Genomic DNA, 25458 nt, shown 5'->3' with positions numbered 1-25458 from the left:
CATGGTAGTTTCATGTGTCATTCAGAGACCAGGATGTGATGCCCTCAATTAGGGACAATTCATATAAACAAAGACACAATGATGACTATGAAAATGTTGGATTTTGGTGACACTTAAAGCATTTGATAGCTGGATTACGACATCCTTCCACTGTATTTAGCATGGAAAACAAGTGCATAACCCTTAGAGGTGTACTAATAAGAAGCAAGCATATGGTGAAGGCCATGTGAAAGTGATAAAAAGAGTCTCTAGAAAATATATTTTCAGATTATTTGGAACTAGTAGCTATACTTCAAGGCAAGGACACTCTCACACACATAAATCCAAGTATTTCTAATGCAAAGCAAAGCAAAGGAAATACGATTTTCCCTCACAGTTCATTCATCTTTTGTCCCTGCCTTGCATTTTTAATTGTTCCCATTTTGAAAAGGCTTTACTCTGGCTTCACTTTTGAAGTTTTAATTACCTTATTACATAGAAAGAGATGTGACAGAATTAGCCTTTCTGTTAAGCAAGGCAGATGGTGCTCATAACCCTTTCCTTCTATGTGCTTTTATAACAAGTCTAAGTGTGTGTGTGTGGGGGTAGGAAAAAAAAAGTTTTTATTTCAACATAATAAAGAGAAACCCCACAAATTATTATTTAAAATGTTATGTGTATTTATGCACATACTATAGCTGCACTAATGGTTCCTCTTACAGTTTTTTAGGTTCTCATATCGTGTCTGGCAAAATACCTCACCTTTTCTGTTGCTTCAGCTATATCCCATACATTCTCCCACCACTTTCCCATCTTCACTTATGTGTGTAATAGCCCAAAATTAAATTATTTTGCAAAATTATATTTAAATAAAGTTACTAATTTTAAATTTATCAGCTCTGTCAGATTTCATCATTAAATGATATTCTAGAACTAGTAAATGGTCTGGTCAAGAGTGATGTAATAATCTTAACATTATGCACTGTGATCTATTCTTTACAAGTTATTTATTTTATTCCTGTCTTTTACTAACAATATATAAAAAAATAAAACATTCAAAGGGTGGACTCATTTTTCAAGCATAATGTAGAGTATCTCTTTTGTTGACAGCCTGAGTGGAACAGAGGTTCTACTTATGATGTGAAAACAAGGTTAAACATGGAAACAAGGTATCAGATGGATTGTCTCTGAAACAAATTCAATAGTTAATTATTGTGAACAAAGACTATGAGATTTACAGAATTTAGTTCTTGACAAAAAAAAAGGAGGAAGTAAGTAGTAGACATGATACTTTATGCACTTGCACTTAATTTGTTATTCAAATTGAATTCATATCACATTATTTTTACTTGAAGAAGAGGGACTTACTTATGGAAAGGTATTTTGCTTTTTGTGGCTTGGCTTACTTGTTTTTTAACCTATCACTCCAGTATGGCTGCATCTTTCTTGCTGTTACTGTTAAGACTAAAAGTACAAAACAGAGAAAAGTAGCATGACTCCATGTATGGACACAAATATGGATTTATAACAGTGCTTAAAGTGCTTTCTTGTTTGAGGAGATACTTACATAAATGCCTTTTCATGCTTATCTCCTTGTCACCATGTACTATATGCTTGTTGCTTGCTCTTATGTCATTTATAATGATAGGGTATTAAGTTCATACTCAGAGTTTAGTATATTGTCATAAAAAACATCTGAAACCAGGAAAATGACAATTCTATTTGTGTATTATTACAGCAATTTGAAAATTTTATTAAATACCGAAGTGCTTCATTTTGTCATTTATTCCTTTGTTTCCAGTGTTGCTTAAAGCACTATGTAAGTAGAAATAGATCATACTAAAAGCATTTCCGTCCTATTCTGGGGTTTCAACTAGGGTTATATACTGATGTCTTGCAGAACAGAGATGGATTATGATCCCACATGACCATTTATCTGTTGATGCTGCAAGATGTCTTGCCTCCAGGATTGGTTTCCATGTACATGGTTCACCAAAGGTCTACATCTTATGAATATACATTGTTATATCTTGTTAAATGGCAGTGCTGTCATGTGAGAAGTCAAGTAGTATACTTTAATTTGCCAGTACCAGAAGTTGTGGGAGCAGCAGAAGCTGTGGCTTGACTGCCTACATACAAAGGGTCCAAACAAGCCACTTTGGCTGCAAAGAATGAGTGGATACAGTGAAGAACTGCAAACAGGTTGGAAAATTCCAGCTCCTGGAAGTGAAAATAAAAAGATTAAACATGAAAAAAAAAAAAGAAAGAACACCTTACAAACATATACCAAGGAACGAACCAGTATTCAAATAGCAATGATTTTAATAGTTTAATGTAATTGCCTTAACATGCCTGACAATTCTCCATTACAGGGACTTGGACACTGAGCAATCCCCATTCAGTAAGTAATTGTTTGGAGGTTAACATGGTCAAATTTCTAAGTTAAGAAGTGCTTCCATAGAGATATGAGATCCTACCAGCTAAAGGGGAAGGAAAGTGATGCTACATATTGGTTTTCCCTCGGGTTAATGCAAATCTGGCACTTTTGCAGGTTTAGATAAAAATTGGACTGTATCATAAATCTAGACATTTCTGAATTGCTACTGTATATACAACGCACCCACAAAGATTAATAATGTCAAGTTCCACATCACGTCATCACGTCACTTCACACTGGTAGGTATTATCTTACCTGTGCTCCCTCCCCCTCAAAAAAAGACAAGTTTTCAAAAAGTGCTGTGATCACACAGTGTTATTCCTCTATAGTGATCTGTTTTCACTGAGAAGTAACCCTCTCAACAGTAACATGTAACTGGACTGAAAAAAGGAACAGACTCCATGTTTTAAATTTATTAGCAATACTAGACAATTGCTTCTTTTTCTACTTTTAAACCTCTAAAGCACCAAAGCATGTGATTAGGCTAGGTGGGACCCTTTTAGACACCACATTTAGAGGACATAAATAAACCCCATATATGTATATTTTTTTTAACATATATGAATTTGTTCCTTTGTGTTTGACTTTACATGATCAGTCTTTTTTAGGTTATCTGTTTTCACCATGATTTTTTTTGGAGTTGGCATTTAACCAATAAATATCTGGTTTATTTGAAAGCAAATACTGAGGTAATTGAATACATTTAAGTATGAGGTTGGTAGTGCAGAGTTGCCACCTTTCTGCTTTCATTCATTGCCTATACTGATTCCTTCATTGTAATACAAAGACAGTAATAGATATCTGTGGTATATTCTGTTTGTCTTTCTGTCCAGCACTGCTATTTCCAGGCTGTGAAGAGCTGAGGGTTTTACTTTTTTTATTTAAAGAATATTGATAATGTTATAAATTCAACAAAAAATAGCTATATGTCTCAAAATGACATTAACCTGCAATTTTCTGCCTCTTGAGATTTCCAGGGAAATATTGCTTCATGTAATTCACAGAGATGTCCACAAATCACTCTTATGCAAGGGAGAACAACTGCCCGAAAGCAGACAGCTGCAGGTACAGAGTGTCCAGCGATGTACTGAATGGGTAGAGCTTTGCTCAGCTCTCTTGCAACACAAGCAGATGTCCTTCAGACATGCTCAGAAAGTTTCCATGAGCTTCTTTAAAAACGTCTTCTTTAAACATCCCGTGAGATTCTTTAAAATCCCTTAACTACCAATTCTCAATAAAGAAGATAAAGTTTGTGCCAAGTTTCACAAACCTGCCATCTGTGTCCATTTAAAAAAAAAATCTCTCTAGAGACATTCTGATTTTCAAACTCTGAGAAGGGCAATTATATCACTATGCCAAAGTTTTTTTTTTAGTTCCTTAAATTTCAGAATAAGAAAATTTATCATAAATAGGAATATAATGGAAATTCAAAATGAAGAAACAAAGAATTATAGAAGCTATTTCAGAATAAGAACTATCAGTCATTAAAATTAAATTACTTTTAACAATTTTTTATTAATATAATATTACCCTTCTTTGTAAAAATAAAAATGAAGCTGAAGACGAGAGAATAAATATTTAGTGGAAAAGTGAAATATTCATAGTATCAATTCCATCTGTTACATGTAGAAAGACTACATTTCCCTCTAGGTCTCAACAGGATAAGCCTATTAAATATTACAGTTTGAGAATTGTTTGAGTCAATTAGGTAACCTTATTAGCTGAAAGTTCTTACTGTAATAATTATACCTATTGGACACTGAATTTTCACAGTGCATTAGACCGGTAATTGCCAACAGTTATCACAGGTGTTTCTGCAGCAGCAACACATTGGGAAGATGCATTGCTCAATGGACCTTCAAGAAAAACAAGTGAAGCAACAGAACAGCCTCTGAAGGTCCCGCTGGATTACTGTTAGTAACACAGTGAAGAAATTATTTTGACTGCAAAGATGAACTCTGAGAAATCATCAAATAATGGATTACTATTTGCCCTGAAACATTATTCCCATTTCAATGTAGGCATGCATATTTAACTGGAAATTCAATCAATGTGAAGCACAGTAGGCTGACTGACACATGGTGAGCTCATACAGGACTGATTAATGGCTGCAGCTCAATTCACAGGAGCCTGATCGATGGGAAAAGATCTATCAGGAACAAGACTTTCCTGGCAGATTAGCCTAATCACAAGAAAGCTTAATGTACAGATAAGACTTCATGTAGAGCTGCTGACAGATGAAACATTCCCTCACTTCTCCTGGAACTTGCACTTTTAGCTGCCCATGGATCTACTCTACAGATGGAGGGGAACCCACAAGCTTTTGTGCATGCTTAACCACCCCTGGTTGCTTCTGTATATACTTTGTCATCTGTTTATCCTCTTGTCTGAACACACTTTCTTCTAGGCAGGATTCTGTCTATTGCACACCAGCTTCAGATGAGGTTTCCAATTGACACCAAGATGTGTGATGCAGTCAACACACTGGGGGGGAAGAGATGCCATCAAGAGGGACCTTGACAGGCTTGGGCCAGTGCAAACCTCATGAAGTTCAACAAGGCCAAGCACCAGGTCAAGCACAGGCTGGGTGGAGAATGGACTGAGAGCAGCCCTGAGGAGAAGGACTTGGGGGTATTGGCAGATGAAAATCTTGACTTGAGTCAGCAGTGTGCATTTGCAGCCCAGAAAGCCAACTGTATGCTGGGCTGCATCAAAAGGAGCAAGGCCAGCAGGTTGAAGGAGGTGATTCTCCCGCTCTACTCAGCTTTCTTGAGACTTCACCTGGAGTACTGTGAGCAACACAAGAAGGACGTGAACACGGAAAAACTAAAAATTGAATCACACAAACCTACACAGGTCAGAAATCTGAGCTCAGAATGCAGTCACTGCAACTGAGAAATCCCTCTGTAAAAATCCTAAGGAGGTGCACTTAAAACCCATTTAAAGATGCTAATGTAAACTTGAAGTATGTTTAAAATAAGCTACTGAATACCATTTGATTAAGTAGTTCTATACATTGGATCACTTTCAGAAAAGCAGATGAACTGTGCACATCTTGTTACGGTTTCTAATCTGTCAGTCTCCATAATTCTTAATGTGGCTGCATTGGCTGCAAGACTTTACTTATAAATGCTTATCATAATACCTTTTTATGTCCATACCCAACACAAATTGTCCACAAAAGGGTGATATTTTCTCATTAAAACATTGATGTCTATATTCTAGCTAATGCTAGAAAATGCAGGAACTGATGTGCTGTAATTGTGCAGGACGTGGGGAAAAATGTTTTCACCAGAAGACACTTGATACATGAAAGTAATCATCTAGGGTAATGACTTCTAACAGATGCAACAAAACTTTCAATTAAATTAAAATTTTATTTTAGAGAATATACTTGAAATAAGCAGAAATGTCAGTCTGGAAAATGGTGCAAGCATCAATTAAGACACCTGGTAACAGCTGAAAGTGGGCATTTCCTTCACAACAGCAGTGATTTAGGCTATTTGTCTTATTTTAGATTAGACTTCTATACAAGATAATTTCAAGTATGAATTAACTGACATTAATTACAATTAAGGTAGTATTAAGTATTAATGATAAATCCTTGAAGTTACACTTCTTCCTTTGCTAATACTTTTTTTCTGCCCTCTTCAATTCTCCATATTCATATAGGCAAAGAAAATTGACTGGATCTTCATCTTGATGTGCTGATTTTTTAATTAATTTCAGTTTTGTAACATTCAGCTTAGGAGTTGAGCTAATTTGTGAACAAAAGCTAACCTGATGCAGGACAACTGTGTGACCTTGCCTGAGTTTTCCTGTCAAAACTGTTGAGCTGTGTAAAAGTCCTGCAAGTTCAGGTGAAAGGTGAAAACAGAGACCAAAGTGTAGCTTTCGAGTTATACATATGTTTTACAGGGCACAGCAACTCCTAGTTCACAGAAATTACTCACCGGTGTGTTTACTTAGAAAATTCAAATGGAAATTGTATGTAATAAGAAACACAGCACTGATAATAATTTTTATATACATGACATATTCCTATGTTTGGAAGCATCTATATATATATAAAGAAACAGGATCTCTCATAGATTTAAAATACTGTTCATATTTGTCAGAAAAATATAAACCACCTTCCATTGCAGTGATCCGATACTTAGCCAGGTGAAACAGAACAGCAAAGGACTCTTGAGTTTCTTACAGTTTTGAGATTATGTTATTAGCATCTGGAAGCTGCTGTGATACTGGAAAGATATTATTGCATCATTAAACTGTAGCTAAACAAATAGGGAAATAGGTAACTAGGCAGGAAGGTGCCTAAGTGAATCCCTTTGTGTGTTACAGATAAGGAGAAAGCTTTGCCCTTTGCCCTTCTGTGCTTGTTTTTTTCAACCCAACCCCAACAGCTCAGTAAGAACAAAGGAGACATGTAGGTTCCACATTCTGCCAAACCAACAGCTCTATTTTGTAGCTCTTAATCAGAAACATTCTGTCTGACCGTGCAAACTTGTGCAATATTTCCTGCTGAGTGACAGCTGGGAAATAACCTACAGATTGGATTGTCTAAGGGGTATCGGTGATTAATGTTGCCCCTAAGTGATTTTCTTCTCAGAAACCACATAGACTTTGCCTTAGAAACCTTAAAGTTAGGTCTTTGCACCCAGACACCCTGCCATGGACCTACTGATGTGACCTATAGTAATTACTGTTCAGATTTTTTCAGACTGGAATTGTTTAAATCTACAAGGAGACACTTCTTTTACACTGCATTATATATCTTTATAGTAACGTGCTATTATTTACAGAGAAGCCAAATAAAAGCATCAATACAAAGTCTCTAGTAAAAAGCAGTATTTTTAACAGTAACTGACAGAATAATGCAAATGTTTAAATATCTTAAATTATTTCCAAGTGGAAAAGAAGTGTGTGTGGTTAAACTGTAACCAAATCCATAGCACATGCTGTGTGTCTCAGAGCATGCCATTTTGAATCTTGTTAAGTCAGGCATGAAACATGCTGTAAAAATGTTGACAGCATTACATAAATATTAGCTAAACTCTCGTAGCAAGTGTGTTTCTCGAAAACAAAACAGAAGCTGACTGATTAACGGACATGGTTCTGCATTTGTTCTTATATTCTTCTAAAATTAACAGTGATATCTTTGTATGTTCCACCAGAACATGGAGTAGTTGCTAAAATATAAAATGCTGTTCCATAATTTTTTGTTTGTTTTTTTGTTTCCTTGTTTTTTCAAGCAATGTCCATATACAAATCTGAATGGTTTTCCAGAATAATAACTTTTGGATCAAAATTCAACATCTAAGCACTCTGATACTCTTAATTCTCTAGATAATAAATAAGTGTTTCAAAGCTAAAAGATATTATCACATGGATACAACATGCCATATCAACATTACTGGGATGGCATGAGATGCACAGCATTGTAAATGAAAGAAGACAGGAAGCATTTGGATTTTGATAACTCATATTTGTACAGGAAAGAATTATGTAGAATCATAGAATTATTTAGTTTGGAAAAGACCTTTAAGATCATCAAATCCAATTGTTAACCTAGCACTGCCAAGTCTAAGTGCCACATCTATGTGTCCCCACCACAGCCAAGGATGGGGACACCACCACTTCACTAGACAGCCTGTCCAATGCTTGACAACTCTTTTGGTGAAGATGTTTTTCCTAATATCCAGTCTAAACCTCCCCTGATGTAAGTTGAAGTAATTTCCTCTTGTTACTTGGGAAAAGAGAGGGACACCTACCTCACTACAACCTCCTTTCAGGCAGTTGGTAGAGAGCAATAAGGTCTCCCCTGAGCCTCCTTTTCTCCAGACTAAATAACCCCAGTTCCCTTGGCTGCTTCTCATGAGACTTGTACTCCAGGCCCTTCACCAGCTTTGCTGCTCTTCTTTGGACACTGGACATGCTCCAGCACCTCAGAGTCTGTCTTGCAGTGAGGGGCCCAGAACTGAAAACAGGATTCAAGCTGCAGCCTCATCAGTGCCAAATGCAGGCAGATGATCACAAGTCCTGCTGGCTACAGTATTTCCGATATAAGTCAGGGTGTTACTGGTCTTGGCCACCTGGGAACACTGCTCATATTCAGCCAACTGCAGACCATAACCAAAGCAAAATTGTTTAAAAATACCCCAAAACAACAAAACAGGCCAGACCACCTCACATTTGCAAGGGGTAACTGAATTATAGCACATTATATACATTAACACATTCTGTCAGTACTATAGCTGAAATTTGGAGCTGGAGGAAAACACATCTTGGAGGCAAGACAAGAAGGAGTCTCAGATCAGGTATGCATGCACTGTAACAGGTTCTGCATAGAGTGGGTTAGTGTTAACTGTGAAGAGTTAACCCTTCTGTTCCAGTTACTTTGTTAAACTGTATCAGCGTTCCCTGCTTCCACATTACTGTTTGGGAATGCAGAATTGAAGAGCCCTTACATGCTGGGGCAATGACTTTTCAGCGTTTGGCTTCATTCTCAGCTGTGAGCTCTCATCTCACTATATGCTGATATTCCCTGTGTAACAGAACTGGCAAAAATTATTTTTATGTAAAGAAAATGTGACACTGTATTTCCCCTTACAAGAGTCGGTCCCCAGGCCATTTGAAGCACAGAGATGCATTTAACAGGTGATGATAACTGTGTCCATGAATATTCATCACAACCTTTAACAGATGTTTTAGAGAATTCCCGTCATCTGATTCCAAATGTAGCCTGCATACAGTATGCATGAAATCTGGCATTACAAGCATTTCTGCAAATCTGATTAACATTTCCTAATGACTCAAGAGTTCTGCAAATAGTTATACCTCTAACTCTGTAATGCTACTAGAGTCCAAAAAATAGAGGCTAGATTGTTCCACCTCTTCTGATGCTGAATAGTGCTTTAAATCCAAGAAAGGCTTAAAGGATACTGAAGGGGACAATCCACAGAATTTTAAATTAACCAAAGTTGAAAAAATATGACCCAAGAATGACATTCATTTTATAGCCAAATTTATTTATATTTCTTAGACTAAGCAACATAGTTCATATATGAACAAATTGGAATGGAAAAAGTGCTCACTGTAAATGTTGTGGCACCTCCCAAAGACAACATTACCTGACTTTTTTGATCATGATATAACTGGTATTGTTCGATCACCAAGAAAATGAATGAAAAGTAAAAAGTTTTATTTCTAAATTGATCAATGTGAAAGACTGTGTTTATAATAAAGAGCTTAATGCGGCTATTTGCATTCAAACTCACGACTGCCTCTGACACAATGCCTTTTTTCTTTACATACTTTATCATGCTGTACATATTTAGCCCTTTTTGCCAGCAATTTCTTTACTAATTTTCCTTTGGCTCATGAAACCATATAGTTACCACATCCATTCTGCAACTTTCTCTCTGACATGACCAGGAAAAATAGGACAGCACATGCTTCAAAAGCAAGGCTTAAAGATGGCCAAGAAACTACTCTTTAGGTTAACATAAAGATTGGGATCCTAGTCTAAAAGACCTTTGATCCAAACTCTAAGGCACTTCTAGTTTTCAAAGAACTTGGGAGATCATTTTTCCTCACACAAACTGGGAAAGTAAATGCCCTATTCTCAAAAGATAGAAATCAAACTAAATAGAATAAATAAATAGAAATAAACTTGGCTAGGGATGTTAAGGATAACAGGAAGGGATTCTACAGGTACGTAGCAAATAAAAAACAGGAAGCTTCCCTCAGGAAGCTCTTGTGAGAACTGGCTACACAGGATTTGGAGAAGGCTGAGGTTCTGAATGACTTCTTTGCCTCAGTCTTCACTGGCAAAGGCTCTGACCAAACCACCCAAGTCTTGGAAGGCAGATGCAGGGACAGTGAGAATGAAGACCTTGGACCCACTGTAGGAGAGGATCTGTTTCAAGACCACCTCTAAAAATCTGAATGTGCACATGTCCGTGGGTCCTGATGAAATCCATCTGTGGGTCCTGAAGAAGCTGGCAAATGAAGTTGCTAAGCCACTGGCCAACATATTTGAAAAATCACGGCAGTCAGGTGAAGTTCCCGATGACCAGAAAAAAGGAAATATAACCCCCATTTTCAAGAAGGGGAAAATGGATGAACCGGGGAATTACAGACCAGTCAGTGTCACCTCTGTGCCTGGCAAAATCTTGGAGCAGATTCTCCTGGATGGCATGCTAAAGCACATGAGAAACAACAAGGTGCTTGGTGACAGCCAGCATGGCTTCACTAAGGGGAAATCCTGCCTGACCAGTTTGGTGGCCTTCTATGGTGGGGCTACAGAACTGATGGACAGGGGTAGAGCAGCTGGTGTCATCTACCTGGACTTGTGCAAAGTGTTTGACACTGTCCCACATGACGTCCTTGTCTCTAAATTGGAGAGACATCAATTTGATGGATGGACCACTCGGTGGATAAAGAACTGGCTGGCTGGATGCATGCAAAGAGTTGTGGTCAATGTCTCAGTGTCCAGCTGGAGACCAGTAACGAGCTGTGTCCCTCAGGGATCGGTGTTGGGATCGGTCTTGTTTAACATCTTCGTTGTTGACATGGACAGAGGGGTTGGAACTAGATGATCTTAAGGTCCTTTTCAACCCTAACTATTCTATGATTCTATTATTCTATGAACTAAGCCTCTCAGGGTTACTGTTTTCATGTATTAGCTCTTGCAACAAAAGCACAACGGAAAATACAACTTTACTGACTTTCAATTAGACACGGACATAAAGCTTCCGTCTTGTAAGGGAGTATGTATTTAATCCACACTTTTTTTTTTCTCCTGTGAAATAAAAACAGATTTTAGATCTTTACTGGATTTTGTCCTAGGTTGACTTGTGGATATATTTTGCACCATTTCTTCATGATAAAAATATAGGGTGAAAAACAGTGTCAAACTCTCAGCCAGCTTTGTCAAAATGATAAACAGGAGAGTCGGTAATTGTGCCTAAATGCATACATAGCAAGTTCTGGGGTTTATCATTTTTAATGTAATTACACCTTTCAAAAGACTTTCAAGTAGCAAAAATCCAAGCAATTGATTCAGCTTTCTTTTCTTGAAATTTCTTTGTTCTTCTTTTCATTCATCAGGTTTGCTTTGATTTATTAATTAGTAAACTAAATAATTAAGTTTTATTTATTACCGCATTCCCCTAGATGCTTTGATAACTGCTTTTAATGTACAAAAATCACAATACATTATTTTTACCTTTGCTTCAATTTGTTTAGTATCTTGGTTTTGGAATAAAAATTTGATTTTGCTCTTCCCATCATCTGAAGAACCCTTGAGCTGGGAAAACTTGTACCTCCAAAGTACAGCCTAGGGAAAAAAAAAAGAAACATAAAAAAGCCATACAAGCAACTTAGTGTAGCTATCATTGAAAATTGTATTAGAAATAGCCAATCTCCTTCCAAGGGAACTTTAACTCTTCCATGGTACATAATTAAATCAGTTCAGAGTTATGTGGTCTGATGTTCATATGTACTATATGTACACATATGGATGTACTATATTTTGTCAGTGTGTGATTCAGATCTGTCAAGACTACATTTTTGAAATTTACTCTGAAATTGCTTTATCTATATTTAACCCTGATTAAACAAAAAAGAGAGGATTAGTAAATTTGTTGTCATGCCATACTCCAAAGATTTTTTTCCCACTGATGATCTGTGGATTCCCCATTCCATCTGAAGTGATAAAACTGCCATAGAAGTCCTCTCTTTTTCTTTCCATATTAAAAAATCTAGTTGTTTTAGCATATAGGGAATTTCACATAAAAACAAATATCCATTTTTAAATTATAAAATGTCAAAAGGAAACTCTGTAATGAGAACTCGTTTTGAGTTTACTTATGACAGCTCTAATCAGGAATTCAGGAATGACCAATTCATTAATTCTAAGCATATCAGTGGCATTTCATGTAGCTATATTATGAATTACATTGTGTCATGCTGAAAAGAAAAACAGATTGCATTACAGAATAAACATACAATTAATAAAATTTACAGCTGGGTAGAAATGCATCTTTCTTTTTTATATCTAATATGGGTTTATGTAAGAAAAAAAACATTTCAAACTACTTTGCTTAGAAGTGGAAAAGAGCTATTTTTTACTGTCTTTTCAGGCTCATTTAAAGATATCCCCACCCTCCAGATATTTTGAAGCCCTAACATTTTTCATTGTGATTTCAGTAGTATTTCACATAAAGTCATCTGCACTCATGTGCTGATACTTTGAGGAGAAATTAATTTCACATGGATTGGACAACACAGAAACTTAAGGCAGGAGGTGCTGTTCCATTTTCTTTTGCCTGAGTGTTTGTAAACTAATTCCTTTCCATGGTATAGGATGACACTTCCCATCGGTGCCCTTTGTCTATATTGATAAATGATTTAGTATGTACTTAAACAATAAGAGGGGTAAAATTTTTCAAGTATCCTAAATCTATGCAGGTCCCTTTACTTCAGAATGTGTTAATCTTTTTAAATTAATGACTGGCAAAAACCCCTAACCTGCAGAAAGCTAAATAAAGTTATCTGTGTTTGTCTTAGTAACTTGAAAGGGGAAAAAAAAAAAACAAAGGACAGTAACTTAACTGTGCACAGTACACAAAGCAAGTCTTAGAATTAGTTTTTCCAAAATTCTCTCCATATATTTGCCTCTTGCAGATTAAAAAGCCATAATCTCAGCCCCACTTTCATTTTCTTTGTGTATATGACAGGTGAGCTCCCATCTACCATAAACAGTTAAGGACACTCTGTTCCAGATAAACCAGAGGAATTTGCCAATTTATGTGAAACTGTATCATATTTGTTTCAAAAGCTGTCCTCCTCAGCCCACCAAGCTGTGCTACAGAACATAGAATAGCTTCCCTCATCCCCTAGTGTGTGATATTCCTGTCATCTTTTTTGATCAGTGATGTTTACTTACGTCCTGTAGATAGTGAGGTAAAAAAAATAAAACCAACCAAACCAGTATACCATTCAGGTGGCCATCTTCCCACATACGTCATAAACTCCTTTTTGCCCAGACCTATGTAGCTCAACAAATCTAGTTGAAAGATCAAGATCATTGCTTTTTGAATGAAAACCAAATCTATTTAAGCATGTAATTTCCTACATGATAAATGTAAAGGCCATTGATGGTCTCTTTATCTCAGGAGAACAATCAAAGAAACAAGCTTTCATCTTTGTCTGATGATGGATAGGGAGGCCAGGAGAGAGCCACAGTAGTAACAAGGACCTTTAGGTGAGCAGGCAAAATAACAGGGTACCTGTCATTCCCAATCAGATTAAGTTCAAGTGAAGATCAGGGTTGTACAGAACTGCAGTACTTTGGCATTTACCATGAAGTTTTGTCACTTGCTTCATTCCCACTCAGAGGAAAGAGAATGACAGTCACACCAAATGACAGGCACGACTCAAGAAAACACTTCAGTTTATGCATAACATCAGTTTGGATAGCCCTACTTAGCAATGGCTCTTACTTGAGCACACTGCAAAATCAGGTCTGTAGTGTGCAGGGGACAAAATCATTTTTGAGACTAATCCCAACAAGACAGCACTTCTTCTACCAGGATATCAAAACAAGTTCCGAGAACTGACAGTTCAACAGCATACTTCACACAGACTATTAAACACTCTTTATCTATAGCATAAGGAATTAAAATGCCATTGACAATGCATGAAATGACTCTCAAATGAAAGAAAAATTAAATATTTCTTTTGAGTGATCTTCAACAAGTCGCACATTTTTTTTTCCCCTAGATATACGCATGGAGGAGGGCTCTTTTTGCAAAAATAAAAGTGGGGAAATTTTGTGAGTTATAAGTTCTTAAGTCAGGAATACAAAGTATTCCTGGTTACTTCTTTCTGGCTGCTTCTTTTGTTTTAGACAATTTCTTAATAACAATTCCTTCATCCTTGTTTGAACTGGGATGAATGCTGGTTCAATCTGATATATGGGATATGTGTCTACACCTTGATGTACCACACAACATGAAAAGTCTAGCAACTAGGTTAAACTAGATGTCCAACCGCAGTTAGCTAAAATTGGGTGAATTAGTTAGGTATATGCCCAGTAAGATACATTTAATTCCTTGTCTCCAACCAAAGGAGCTGAAGTGCTCCCCTATGTAGCCAGAACTGCAGATGTACAAGATTATAAAGATACTACCAGTCAGATCATTCTCTTAAAATACACTATCTTGAGGATCCTTGGGTTACTGCAATGAATACACTAAAGCCCCATAACCAAATCAGCAGTATTTTGGTACAGGCTCCAAAGGAGATAAATGCCTAAGCCATAGCTGGTCCAGGAAAGAACTCCTCCAGGAAACCAAATGTTAGAAAAAGAGTGAAATTTCACATTAAAATGATTATATAGAGCAAGAGAAATGACTATATTTGTCAATAGTAGACTTCTGCATATTAAAAGAATGCTGTAACTTTGCTGTGGTAGCCTCAGCAGTAGAAACCAACATAACAATGAGAAGGATACAGGATGCCTGGCCTAAGACCTTGTAGTTTAGAACAGGGAAGCCTTGTCTAACTGTGCGTCTTGATAATACAGACATTCATAATTTTTGTATTACTTACAAGAAAGCTTTGTCAAGAAATGGAAACCATGTATCTTAAGCAGCAGAAAGTTTCATCTCTGCAATATTGGTAGCTTTGTGAAATCATTGCAACATAAAAGGACGAGCCAAGCGAGAAAGTGAGAATGATGACATCCACATAATGGTTGGGGCCTGTCCAAAGAGCAGAAAGGTGAAAAGAATGAGGGGAGGAAGACTCCTTACTTCATTGGGACGACCACCAGAGGGGGCGGCGCAAGCGTAGAAGAGGCTGATGTCGTAATGGACTAATGAAGTAATCTTTAATGCATATGTATTAGTTACAAAATTTTAGTGTATAAATTGCAAACGCGATGTGACGGGGTCAAAGCCAGATTTGGGTGCATGCCCCTGGTTTCCCAGCGCTGCAATAAAGCACCTCATATAACCATTCTGGTGATTATGTGTCAGCTCTTACGCTAACACCACAAAAGAGCAGAGTGCCAGTGAGCATCAATACATATGACCTTGGCACACCAACCATGTGATTAACACATGGATAGAAGGTGTTTTTTTCAAGGCTCATTTAAACAAAGTTGTGGGTACAGAGAGCCTCATGCATACCTTTTGCATTATATGCAATCTGACATGAGCCAACCACTTTATCCCATGACAACCAAAGCAAGCCTTCTTTGAGCTCGCCCTGCTAGGCAGCATGGCTGCATGGTGGTGATCTCCCCTTGAGCTGGGATGCCTCTCAAGCTTTGATATTCCTTATCTGAGACTGAGAAATTCTTCCTTTCCCAAGGGAAAGACCCCTTATTTGCAACAGAACCCCACCAAGTTGCAGATAGCATGCTAAATCAATACTAATGAAGACCATGTAGTTAGTTCCTGTAGACATAAACTATTGGCCAAATCTGAGACTAGGACTGGACCTAGCTGCACCCTAAGCACCATCTGGAGTTTAGAAATCAAGGGGTTCTACTCTGAATCTTGTGACTCAATGTGAGGGTCTCTGTGTAAATCTTCTTGCTCAATCCTAACTCAATTTTCTTTTGTATGTTTCATCCACGTAGTAAGTAATGGAATGAACCTTGCCATTTAACTTTGTCAAGTCACCCTTTTCACAAATTCATATGAAAACCACTTTTGCTAATACCTCTGATGTTGATTCTTTGAGTGACCCTAAACCACTCATTTGCAACACTTTTTTTTGTTATTTCATGTGTTCTGGATGGCTTTTTTTCTTTTCATTTTCACTACTGCAAAATGCATAAGCAATGAACAGAAACCAGACTTATTCTTTTTCAATAACTATTTTATTCAAGGACTATCTCAAGTAGAAAAGAGAAGCAAGACCTACTCATCAAAGTACCCAGTTTCACAGAGATGTGTAGCTACAGCACTGACGTAAATGCATGAGAGTATTGCAGTGCTTGCTGTGGTGACTATTCTGAATTCTAATTTTAAAGGCTAATTCTCCTGAATTGGGAATAGGCACCCTTCGGGATACTGATCTATACCACTGTCAAAGCCAAGTGAATGAGTTTCTTATGTTTTTGAACATCACAGTTCCTCAGAACCATTTGTTTAATGCTTGACTCAGAGAGTTAATATAGGCTGATAAAATTTTGTACAAATATATACATGTATAGATTGACTTCTAAACAACATGTGCATTTGTAAAACATGCTGGCTCTCTCACAAATTGCCAAAACAACCTAAATGTGTGCGCCATATAAGTTATTCCTAAATCAGTTCTTATGAATTATAAAATATAAGCAGACGTTCTTACTGGCTTGAAGGTGCAGCTCAACACTCTGTAATACATTAACATGGTGCTTCTTTTAGTTAATAAAAGCAGCCTGTTCTCTTCAAGTGCTTTCCTTATTAACCACCAGTAAGTGTGCATAACCTACATCAGAGAATCATAGAATCATAGAATAGTTAGGGTTGTAAAGGACCTTAAGATCATGTAGTTCCATGCCCCCTGCTATGGGAAGAGACACCTCACACTAAACCATGCCACCCAAGGCACTTTCTAACCTGGTCTTGAACACTGCCAGGGACGGAGCATTCACAACTTCCCTGGGCAACCCATTCCAGTGCCTCACCACCCTAACAGGAAAGAATTTCCTCCTTATATCCAAACCAAACTTCCCCTGTTTAAGTTTTAACCTGTTACCCCTTGTCCTATCACTAGAGTCTCTAATGAAGAGTCCCTCCCCAGCATCCCTATAGGCCCCCTGCAGATACTGGAAGGCTGCTATGAGGTCTCCACGCAGCCTTCTCTTCTCCAGCCTGAACAGCCCCAACTTCCTCAGCCTATCTTCATACGGGAGGTGCTCCAGTCCCCTCATCATCCTTGTGGCCCTCCTCTGGACTTGTTCCAACAGTTCCATGTCCTTTTTATGTTAAGGACACCAGAACTGCACACAGTACTCCAGGTGAGGTCTCACAAGAGCAGAGTAGAGGACTATATATAGCATATTTAGGAAACACTAAATTTTTGTTGACCCTAAAGTAGAATTGACACGTGGACCAGGGACCAGGTGGTAATCCCTTTTAAAGCAAAAATTGCAACAAAATGCAAAAACTCTGTGGCTGATGCTGGCATCAACTACCTATGAGAATCCTGAGACACTTTTCAAGTTGAGGCACACAACTTTATGATGCCTTGATGGAAGACCAAGACAAAAAATCAGTATGCATTACTTACTGCCTTTAAAAGGGAACTCTCAATCCACGAGTAGAGACAAAACTTGTGAATAACTTGATGCAGACCTATTTAGAAATTGGGGACCAAGGTAAAATAGCATATGCTGAAAATATCAACAGCTTCACCATTTGGATACATCCAGTGTGATCATGGAAAATCTGACATAGTTAATTCAGGTTTTAAGAAATGCACTGTAAGAATGCAGTCTCGCTGAGCAAATACTGTATGTATCATGCATAATATTAAAACAACCAATAAAATACAATTTTTCCTCCCAATTATTATTTTTAGATTGCTTAAATTGCTTTTTACATTTTATATAATTTAGTAACATTAATTTCAAAGAATACGAGAATGCAATGCAAACAAATAAACAGTGCAGACAATCTGACAAGTTAAAGACTTCTCTTGAAATGCTATTAAATTTCTGCAATCAGAAATCATAAAGAATTGAAATTCTGTCTTCACTGAAATTAAATGGATTTTTTTTTTTCCTTTGACATATTTGGGACCAAGATATTCCACTAATACTTCTTAATGAGAAATATTTTATTTATAACTAATCATCTAGGACTCATTTGTTCTATTCTTTGTAACCAAATTACTGTTTATTGTCTTCTGCTAGTGTTATTTTCCTATAATTATCCAAGGATGCTCTCTGCCTGCATATTTTTATTTTATAGATGGGACATAAATGCAATACATAAATGGCACATGAAAGAAAAGCTATTGACTTCAGCACCTGTAATAATTTGATGATGTTCCCTGTAGTCACACAAATGAAGAAAACTATATTGCTCTTATTCTCAGCACAAGTGGTAAATCTAGAACACATTCTGCAAGGGACCTTAGAAAATATTTTCACATTCATATCATAAGTCAGTTTGCTACTCATTCCCATCATTTCAGAATCCTGGACTAAACTACATACAATTTTGATGAGATGGTATCAAACAAAATTACTTCCTATCTAGAAAATGGTATCAGAAAAGCGGGAATGCATCATAATTATCTTAATGTAGGGTATGATCAGGAGTATTGGTTAGGGTTTTTCTTTCATTTTCAGTCATGGGGCTTGATTTACCCTTAACAGAGACTGGATTACCAAACAAACACAGAATAAATCATGGTGTCTGTATTTTTGCTTACCATAAGCTAATGAATATGCATAGAAATATGAATGTCTGACTAGTCCATGGCTCGGTGATAGCTATAAAATTTAGCAAAGATGTACAAGGAATTTTGCATTATCACCAGGAATAAAAAAGCTGCATTTTTTCAACATATGAGTCGCCTGCCAGAACAGAATTAATTTGTGTCCTATGGCTTCATTGATGATCTACACTCAATTTATTATTAAACAGTCTTCCATCCTCTATTTTGGATTATGTGTTCTGGACCGATTCTGTTCATGCAAAAAGGACATTTACACTTCATGAACTTGTGAAAGTTTTTGCACCACACAATGCAACAGCATTTCACCTGCCAGTGCACATCACCAAATGCAGGTATTCTCTACACTAACCGTTGACATGAATCATACAGATTTTATCACATAATAGCAAAAGAAGTTTGGCCTTCAGTAGGATGCCTGGAAAAAAACTGAAAGAGACTGTCAGTGTTTTATAATGATTAGTTACATCTCAGACCGGCTGTAAATGGCGGAGTAAATGAAGAAACAATTTTTATTAAAGAAAAGGATGTCAGAAGTCACTTTTCAAATATTAGTTTTAGCAAATCCCTTTGTTTTCTTTTCCACTGCATCTTCAAAAAGCTGTAGCTGTACTTTTCCAGCACTGGTGGTTTTTTGCTTGTTTATTTTTTTTTTTTTTATGATACTTTGACTATATTATTCTTCTGTTTAGCTTTTAAGGAAGTTTTTTATACTAGGGACTTGTAGGTCCTTATTTTAGAATCATAGAATCATAGAATAGTTAGGGTTTGAAAGGACCTTAAGATCATCTAGTTCCAACCCCCTGCCATGGGCAGGGACACCTCACACTAAACCATGACACCCAAGGCTCTGTCCAACCTGGCCTTGAACACCACCAGGGATGGAGCATTCACAAGAGTTATTTTCAAGAATAAAAATAACTAGGTCATTGGGCACCTGGGATATGCCTTAATTTCATTGTTCATCTCATACCTAATTGAGAAAGATTACATTCTTGCAAAGTGACATTTTATCCATACTGGTAGCAGCGGCAGGAAACTGAATAGGATTAAGATCTTGTCCATGCTCAGTTCTACTGTGTTACCAATCTCTGGAGAGTGTCTTACTAGAAAAGAATTATGGCCCAAGGTAATTTCCTTTGTCAACTGCTGTGGCTTTATACCTGTAAAAAGGTATAAAGATGGGGAGGACACAGAGAATAAAAAAACAAACATGAGACAAAGGAAAAAAAGCAAGAAAATCAGCCCTAACAAAATAACTGTTCTTGTGTATTACTAAAGTTATGCCAAATGTTAAAAGTTTACAGTTTGTTTAGTACTGAAGGAGGACCTACCAGCATTTTTTTGTTTCTAACCACAGTATGTAAGACTGTAAGAACTATGCTCAACAGCCTCTATTACAGTTACAGTAGCTATTTGGTCAGTATTTCAATTTCTAAGCATAGAATAAATACTTGTTCATAAGAGTTACATTAATAAATCTCGACCTTGAAGTGAACTTGGTTTCTTTTGGCCTTCTCTATTATGGAACTTTGGATATCAAGGGTTTTTTACATACTGTTTTATTTCAATATGCTGTATGTCTATTATCTGCATGAAGAGACACACATTAAGGTAAGTATCCCTAGAAAACATGGAGTGTGCTCCTAAAGAAATTAAGATATATACCATGTTTTGTGTTATTGAGTAACCTTTTGGTATGAAAACCTAATTAAAGATATTTGCAATACTATTTATTGTTCACAGTGCATTCTCTAGGTCTGATTGCTTTTTATGTTGCAGTTCTCTTTCAAACTATACTTCATTACTTAAAAAAAAGGGATAATATCTTGGAGCTTTGGCTTTAGAGAGTGGTACAGAAGAATATGAGCACAAGTATATGTTACTGTTTTTAATGTGAAGGGAGAGAAATTCTTTTGTGTCTGTAATTACATTTGGCAGTTTACAGACTGTTTAGCTGAATTAAGAAACTATTTACTGAAATGTGAGAATTTGATTTAACTAGACAATCTTAAAAACTATTAATTCTCCTTTTAGGAAATCACAACAGTTTATTATAAAGCAACATACCAAATGCTCTAAATGATAAAAAACCTGCTAGCTCTACAAGCTATCAGTCAATAATTGAGTAAGAGATAGAAGCCGATACGCAGCAGAAAATGCTATGATTTATGCCAGTGTTGTTATAAATACATCACAGCAGAGATTTGTTCTGAAGAGCCCTAATACCTTGTGTACTTATATTTATCACAGGTCTGTGCAGACACAGAAACAATGTTTTTATCGAACTATAATGTGTTTGATTTGGATTACGTTTAGCACAGATGACAGATTTTAACCACTAATTTTGACTTAACATCGTCATCTATTATATGAAAATTAAATGACAGTAAACAAGGAAACAAGCCACACAGGGTTGCATGTGTTTTTTTAACTGAAAACCATTACTTTCGTTACCCTCTATAATCTCATTAATGAGCATTGGTAGTGAGTTTAGGTTTCAGAACATTTGTAAAAATTTGACTGCAATTTGTCATGCACTCTGGAAAAAAAAAATCTATTAACTTGCAATGTAAGAGGGGAAAAACAATTTAAATATCGATTCATTGCTTAAATACTGGAATAGCTGAACAGCTGGTAAAATCATTAGTTGTAGAACTTGGCTTCACTCCATTTTACTGGTGAATATTCACCATTAAAAATAGTTCAGTCAATTCAGTAGTATTAAGAAAGAAAACTTAAAATACCATGAGCACATTGTTATATATAAAATAGAAACTGCCTGAAGATTTACTGAAGTTCTCACTGCATCAAAATATAAGACATGACTTCTCAGGTGTCCTCAGAAACTACTACTTGTGCTTTGTGTTCTGGGAAACATGAGAATGTTGTAATTAAATAATTAATAAAAATATCCAATTATATTAATTAGATCTGTCCTCCAAGTACTTGTCCAAGGCCACCTTTGAATTCATTAGAAGATTTCGCATCTGCAGTGTTATTCTGTGAGAATTGAGAGATGGACTGAATGAATTATCTGACATTGAAGTATGAAGTCTATAAAAAATGGCTTTCAGTTAAGCTTTACCCAAAAAAGAGTGGTTGAATTTGGTATGAGTAATGTCAAAATAATAGAAGTGAATGTATGCAAGAAAGACATGGACCTGCTCTAGCAGGAGGGCCATGAAGACAATCAGAGGGTTGAGCACTTCTCTTGTGAAGACAGGCTGTGAGGGTTGGGCTTGTTCAGCCTGGAGAAGACAAGACTCCAGGAATACTTTACTGCATACTTTCAACACTTAAAGAGGGCTTATAAGAAAGATGGAGAGAGACTTTTTACTAAGGCCTACATTGACAGGGTAAGGGGTAATGTTTTTTAAACTAAAAGAGGGTAGGTTTAAATTGGACATAAGGAAGAATATTTTTATGATGAGTGTGGTAAGTTGCTGGAACAGGTTTCCCCAAGAAGTTGTGGATAGCCCATCACTGGAAGTGGAAATACAATAGTTTGCACTGAATTTTCAAATACTGATTGTAAAAATTCATATGAAATAAAAAATTAGATGTGGATTTTTTACATGAACAATGTGATATTTTAAATAGAAGCTTTGTTTTTACACAGAGTTTGTTAATTTGTGTGACTTTTGTACACTCTTAATGAACAAATGTATATATAAATACTAATAGGATATAGGTAATTTAATTTAAATTTTATTCATATTTTCCTTGCCCTGCAAACTTTTTTCCATTATTCTTTGTTTTCTCAGATATTTCTTGGAAAAGAGATTTTAAACTTCTGCTTCGTATGAACTACTTCATTAAGTGGAGAAATAATATTAGCTTACGTAACTAAACATGTCTAGTTTATGCTTCAGTTCATGTGCATATAGTAATATTGTTGAAAAACACAACTAGCATAGACATAACCTAAACTGGCCACCACCTTAATGAAGATACCTGAATAAATTTTTGGCTAAGAGAATCACAACCTTTACCTTTCTGTAAAATGATGGAGAGTAGGTAATGATTTTCATATTTAGGTACTCATAAAAAAGTAATAGACACACAGAAGAATCTGTTTTATAAGTAATATCATTCCCCAAGATGTTGTTTTCATATTTTTTTCTACAAATAGAAAGGCACAATGACTTACTTGAATTTCAAATTTACTACACCTTGTGCAAACAAGCAGTAAAATGGAGAAGGAAATATTAAAGGGTTCTGATTAATGTGGTGGGAAAGGTTGACTGAAGGGAAAGGATAGGAGCATATTGTGTAAAGAAAAGGGCATTTTTAGCAATTAATGGTTGAAGAGAAGTGGAATTTAGAAAAAAAAATTTCACCTTCACAGAAACACAGAATCACAGAATTGCAGACTGCTTGAGGCTAGAAGGATCCACCAGGGGTGGTCTAGACCAACCTCCTCCTTCTCAAGCAGGGTCACCTAGAACACATTACTCCAGATTGTGCTCAGATGGTTCCCAAATATCTCCAAGGAAAGAGACTCCACAACCTCTCCGGGCAACCTATTCCAATGCTCAGTCAATGCTCTCCCATAACAGCAGTGTCAAGCAATAGGAATAAAGCTTGCTTGTGTCTTGGTACTTCTTAGCAATTAGTGTAAATGCAAACATACATAGGCTCCCAATGATTTTCCTGAGATCTGGACTTGCATTAATATAATCTGGAAATTGATGCTCTATTACTCACTTGGTACAGCAAACTATTTCATCAGTTGTACTGAGTTTTTTTAAGACTGATGATAAAAGCGTAAGTCATAGACACCATGGCTGATTTCTCTTTTTACAGACACCTGAACAGAAATATGTAAAACATAAACTGAGAACTGCTGTAATATACCACACACACTCCCACCCATGAAACAGGAGAAGAGAAAGAAAAATTCTTGTTAAAGCTCACAGATCATCTTGAAACCAGGATTATTTTCTCTCAAAACAAAGGGTGCATCAGTGAAAGAAACCTAAAAATTAATCAGTCTGGGCTTTCAAGTGAAATGAAATAATAAAGACTTGATGCCTGCTTGCAATTGACAGTGGTATTGATTTTTCAACAAGAAGCACATAACAAAATACAACTTCTTGCATAATTTTAAAATCACCCCCCATGTTTAAACTAAAGCAAAGAGATTTGACAAGAGACGATCTCTTGCAATAATAAAACCAAGTGCAATTTAAGGAAGTACTACTTATCCCACAATATAAAAAAAATAACAAGGAATAATAATGTGATGGAAAAAAGACTGAGAACTTTACCTTTGTGGCAGCATCAAAACAGACAAAGCCCATGCTAAAGTCAATGGTAAGTCCCATAAGATGACTTTCCAAAACACAGGCATATGTCTTGCACTGTAAAAGAAAAGTCAGAGAAGGTATTTACCACAGAATATACATCTTAAAATTCTTTCCAGGACCAGTTTTTCTGCTTTTTTTTTATTCTAATGTTTATATAGATCAAAATTATTACCAGAAATAAATTCTTTGTGTATAAATACATTTATTGCTAATTTATTTAAAATCAAAGGATTTGATGTCAGTGATTAAGTTTTCTAAGTATTGTAAAAAGAGGCTTTGCTTCCATTAGGGGAAAAAAATAAATAAATGAGAAACAGAATAGCCTCTGTGGCTTATCAATGACAATAGGTAAAAGGGAAGTTTCATTATTTTTGAACTCCCTTATTTGTTTTGGTACCCAGTAACTTCCTCTGACATTAATATAAGCCTTTCAGCTTTTTAAGAAGAAATAAATGCATTTGTAAAATATCTCTTTGGTACGCTCTTTATTTTGCTTTTGTGTTCTGCTAAATATCACTGGAAAAGGCAGTATTTCATACAATGTAGCAACTGATGTAATAATATGAAATACCTATTCTACTTCAGCTAGTGGACCAAAATATGTCAAAGGTTCCTATGAGAAACTCTGAAATCCTGAAAGAATTTAACACTGTCTGCTATGCATCTGTTTTGTTCCATAACATCCGTAACACTTCAATACATGCTGTGAGACATCTACTAGTGTAATTTCCAGGATGACTATTACTGTGCTGACTTCAGGTATAAAATGACAAACTTTTATTTTTTCACCACAAATTATGTAAACAATAAAAAACATTTTTAAACCTGATGCAAATTCTTCAAAGAAGCTGTTCTTGTTTTATGGAAATTTTACCCTCCAGATTAAATGAAATGTAGTTACATTCTTCAAATGCTGCTGCGGACACTAAACACACTTCCATGATCTATAATGTGTTAAAGAACCAAATATAAATTGCAGACATGGGGACAATGTAAGTTATTAAAATATCAGTGTTACAAAAGTATGTATTGCTATTTTTGGCATTTTGATTAGTAAGGGTAAACCACATGCCTTTACTTATATATTCTTTAGGTGGGCTCTTTGAATTCTAAATAGCCTGTCCCAGAACAGAAGAAGCTGAAAGGCTCATTAATAGCTTCTAAGAATTGAAACAGACATTGTAATAAAGGAAAATGTAGCAGTTCATAGCTATATAGATTCTCTGGTTATTTTGAATTTGATATTCTTACACTTCA

General features: G+C 36.2%; 1 protein-coding gene across 6 annotated transcripts in view; it reads right to left on the bottom strand.

Annotated features, from left to right (window-relative positions):
• Positions 1-652: 652 nt before the first annotated feature.
• Positions 653-25458, bottom strand: part of SNTG1 (syntrophin gamma 1) — a 320400-nt gene continuing 295594 nt past the window's right edge. For 3 of the 6 annotated variants that reach the window (XM_057397763.1, XM_057397764.1, XM_057397762.1), the window contains exons 16-18: positions 24163-24255; positions 11649-11759; positions 653-2199 (exon numbers count right to left, since the gene is read on the bottom strand). In XM_057397763.1, the coding sequence (XP_057253746.1) occupies positions 2041-2199; positions 11649-11759; positions 24163-24255 (363 nt within the window). In that variant the 3' untranslated portion in view covers positions 653-2040. The remainder of the gene's footprint in view (positions 2200-11648; positions 11760-24162; positions 24256-25458) is intronic. The other 3 variants (XM_057397760.1, XM_057397759.1, XM_057397761.1) reach the window with 2 other exon arrangements.

The sequence above is a fragment of the Pezoporus wallicus genome, unplaced genomic scaffold (assembly GCF_028554395.1).
Source record: "Pezoporus wallicus isolate ANWC-B61680 ecotype Strahan unplaced genomic scaffold, APGP_CSIRO_Pwel_v1 contig_227, whole genome shotgun sequence".
Lineage (NCBI taxonomy): Eukaryota > Metazoa > Chordata > Aves > Psittaciformes > Psittacidae > Pezoporus > Pezoporus wallicus.
This window is presented reverse-complemented; position numbering and strand designations above follow the sequence as displayed.